At 31.1% G+C, this 2,573-nt stretch overlaps 1 protein-coding gene across 1 annotated transcript in view; it reads left to right on the top strand.

The window, feature by feature from the left end:
• LOC102675243 (kelch-like protein 10) overlaps nucleotides 1–2,386 on the top strand; it is a 7,613-nt gene extending 5,227 nt beyond the window's left edge. The window contains exons 7-10 of the mRNA XM_031512955.1: nucleotides 1–241; nucleotides 602–724; nucleotides 1,087–1,254; nucleotides 1,617–2,386. The exon at nucleotides 1–241 is cut by the window's left edge and continues 40 nt beyond it. Of these exons, the coding sequence (XP_031368815.1) occupies nucleotides 1–241; nucleotides 602–724; nucleotides 1,087–1,254; nucleotides 1,617–1,792 (708 nt within the window). The 3' untranslated portion in view covers nucleotides 1,793–2,386. The remainder of the gene's footprint in view (nucleotides 242–601; nucleotides 725–1,086; nucleotides 1,255–1,616) is intronic.
• The last annotated feature ends 187 nt before the right edge of the window (nucleotides 2,387–2,573 follow it).

The raw sequence follows: 2,573 nt of genomic DNA, 5'->3' as shown, positions 1-2,573 counted from the left end.
CCGCCGATGCACAGGCAGAGATCGGACGCGAGCGCTGCCGCCTTGCAGGACAAGATTTACATCGTCGGCGGTTTCAGCGGTCGTGAAGTTCTGAATTCCGCGGAGGTATTCGACGTGGAGACCAATCAGTGGACCTACATCCATCCTATGATCAATCCGCGGTCTGGCGTCTCTTTGGTCGCGTTTCGAGACAGCCTTTACGCGTTGGGTGGCTTCAACGGCTTCATCAGACTTAGCTCTGGTAATTACGATTATTTAATTTATATTTGGAAAATTTTCCAGATTTTCGGTGATGTTGAAATAAACAATTACGTTTGTAAATTTTTCGATGCTTTTAATAACACAGGTCTCGAATATTCAATCTAATTAAAAGTGTTTTAGTGTCTAATTAAAAAATTAATCTTTCTTGAAATTTCTGAAGTTTAATTTTTTAATAAAAATTCTCTTATTAAAAGTTTCTGAAAATATTTCGATAATAGTGTAAAAACATTTTGAAATTTGTCCAAATATTGGAGTATTCCATAGAAATTTTGGCGCAGAAATCTGACGCCCCATAGAAATTAATGTTCCCAGCTACAATATCGACTCTATGATCTCGTAGGGGAGCGTTACAATCCGAATCATTCGGAGGATTGGCACGCGGTTCCAGAGATGTTCAGCCCCCGCAGCAATTTCGCCACGGTCATTCTGGACGATATGATATTCGTCGTTGGTGGATTCAATGGTAACGCAAACTGAATATTAATTGGGAATACTATTAATATATAGACATATATATACATAGTCAATGAATACAGATTTGGAATGTTTCTGTAAAATTCGAATCACTGGTTGGAATCTTAAAAATTTTAGAATATCTTGAGAGTTAGTCTTTTAATCATAGTGCAATAATTCTTTGAAAGTTTCGATTTTCAGAATTTTCAACAATACTTTAACAAAAAGTGTTAAAGACTTAAGAATCTTGTCTAATTTATGTTATAAATTATGTGATATATGAGAAAAGTTTCATAAATATGAAAATAAAAATTTGTTTAAAATAAATTTAATTTCATAATAAATAATTAAATTTTATGTTTCATTCAAAAGGCTCGACAACGATTGCATACGCGGAATGTTACGATGCGGACAGCAATGAATGGTACGATGCATCACCGATGAATTTGAATCGTAGTGCCTTGAGTGCATGCGTAATCTCTGGTCTCGCGAATGCACGTGAATATTCTTATCACGGCAAAGCACGAGATCTTGGTCAAGGTTAGTGATCGTTGAGTAAATAATAATAACAAAAATAAAAAAAAAAGAAATTAATATTCCAAAAGTTCCATATTACGATATTGAAATTCGTTTTTTATAAGTTTATTTTTTTAAATCTTAACTCTCATCAAATTTGTTTAATTTTTGATTAAATTAAATAATGTTTATGTTTATGCTTATGTTTAATCATTAAGAGAAGGTTGTAATAACTTGTAAATGCTTAATGCACTTTTTATTTATCTATTTTATAGTTTTTAGTAATGTGAAGATACTTTCCATTAAATTAAGTGTTCTTTCTATAAGATTTAATTAAAATATTAAAAAATATATTATTATTATTAACGTAAATATAAATAATTTAGGTCAAGCTTCGTCAGAAAATCAACAGAAAACCATCCAGGGTGGAGAGGGTGCAGTGGAAACGAATGCCAATATTTCCACCGAAGAAGAGGAGACGGTGAACTTCGATGAACACGTTCAAAGGGAGGTGATCCCCATGAACGAGATGGCTGAAAGTGTCGGCAATTATTTAGGATAATCCTACGACACTGTTCAGCGCGCGAGATAGAATTTTCAAAATTTTAAAATATAAAAAAAAAAAACAGACATTATTTCGGAAGATGATTGTTTCACGAATACGCAAGATTTTTCTATCGCCATTTTATTAAAAACACTATGAAAATGGCAGAAAAATTCAATTATAATGTTTAATATGGTGTGTAAAATAAATAATCCGATGTATCTTCTAAATAATAATTTCAGTTGAAAAATATTTCGGACGAAAGTTATATACCTTTCAAGAAGATGTGAGTATTTTCTTATGAATCGATGTATAGAGTATACACGATGATTAAAGTATTTTTTTTTTTTAAATTTAGAAAAATACATCATTGCGCCATCTCCTTGAAATCGTTCAACTTTTATCAGAATATTTTTCATCGATAATTATTATTTAAAGGGAAAAATCAAGACATAGATCGATTGAACGAAATTGAACTGGATATTAAAACTTTCTGCTCGAAGAAATAATCATATGGCGATGTAAAATTCTCAAATATTCGTGAAGCAAAAAAAAGAAAAAAAAAAAAAAAAAAAAGTTTGAAAGAAATAAATTTATAGGGATAAATAAAGGGAAAAAAAGTTAATAGACAGGACCAGAGGCTTAGGAAATAAAAACATGGTAGGTATACAGAATTTATCAAGTTAACCATTTTTTTTATATTTAGTTTTACGATAAAAATTTGTCGCGTAAAGCCTTTACGCGGGTTTTAACGAAAATTAGGTCTTTCAATTTTTAATCGAAAATCGCAATTTTGTAA

Source organism: Apis dorsata, unplaced genomic scaffold (assembly GCF_000469605.1).
Source record: "Apis dorsata unplaced genomic scaffold, Apis dorsata 1.3 scaffold_530, whole genome shotgun sequence".
NCBI classification, from domain to species: Eukaryota; Metazoa; Arthropoda; class Insecta; order Hymenoptera; family Apidae; genus Apis; species Apis dorsata.
The sequence above is the reverse complement of the archived record's forward strand: the minus strand, read 5'-3'. Positions and strand labels throughout refer to the sequence as shown.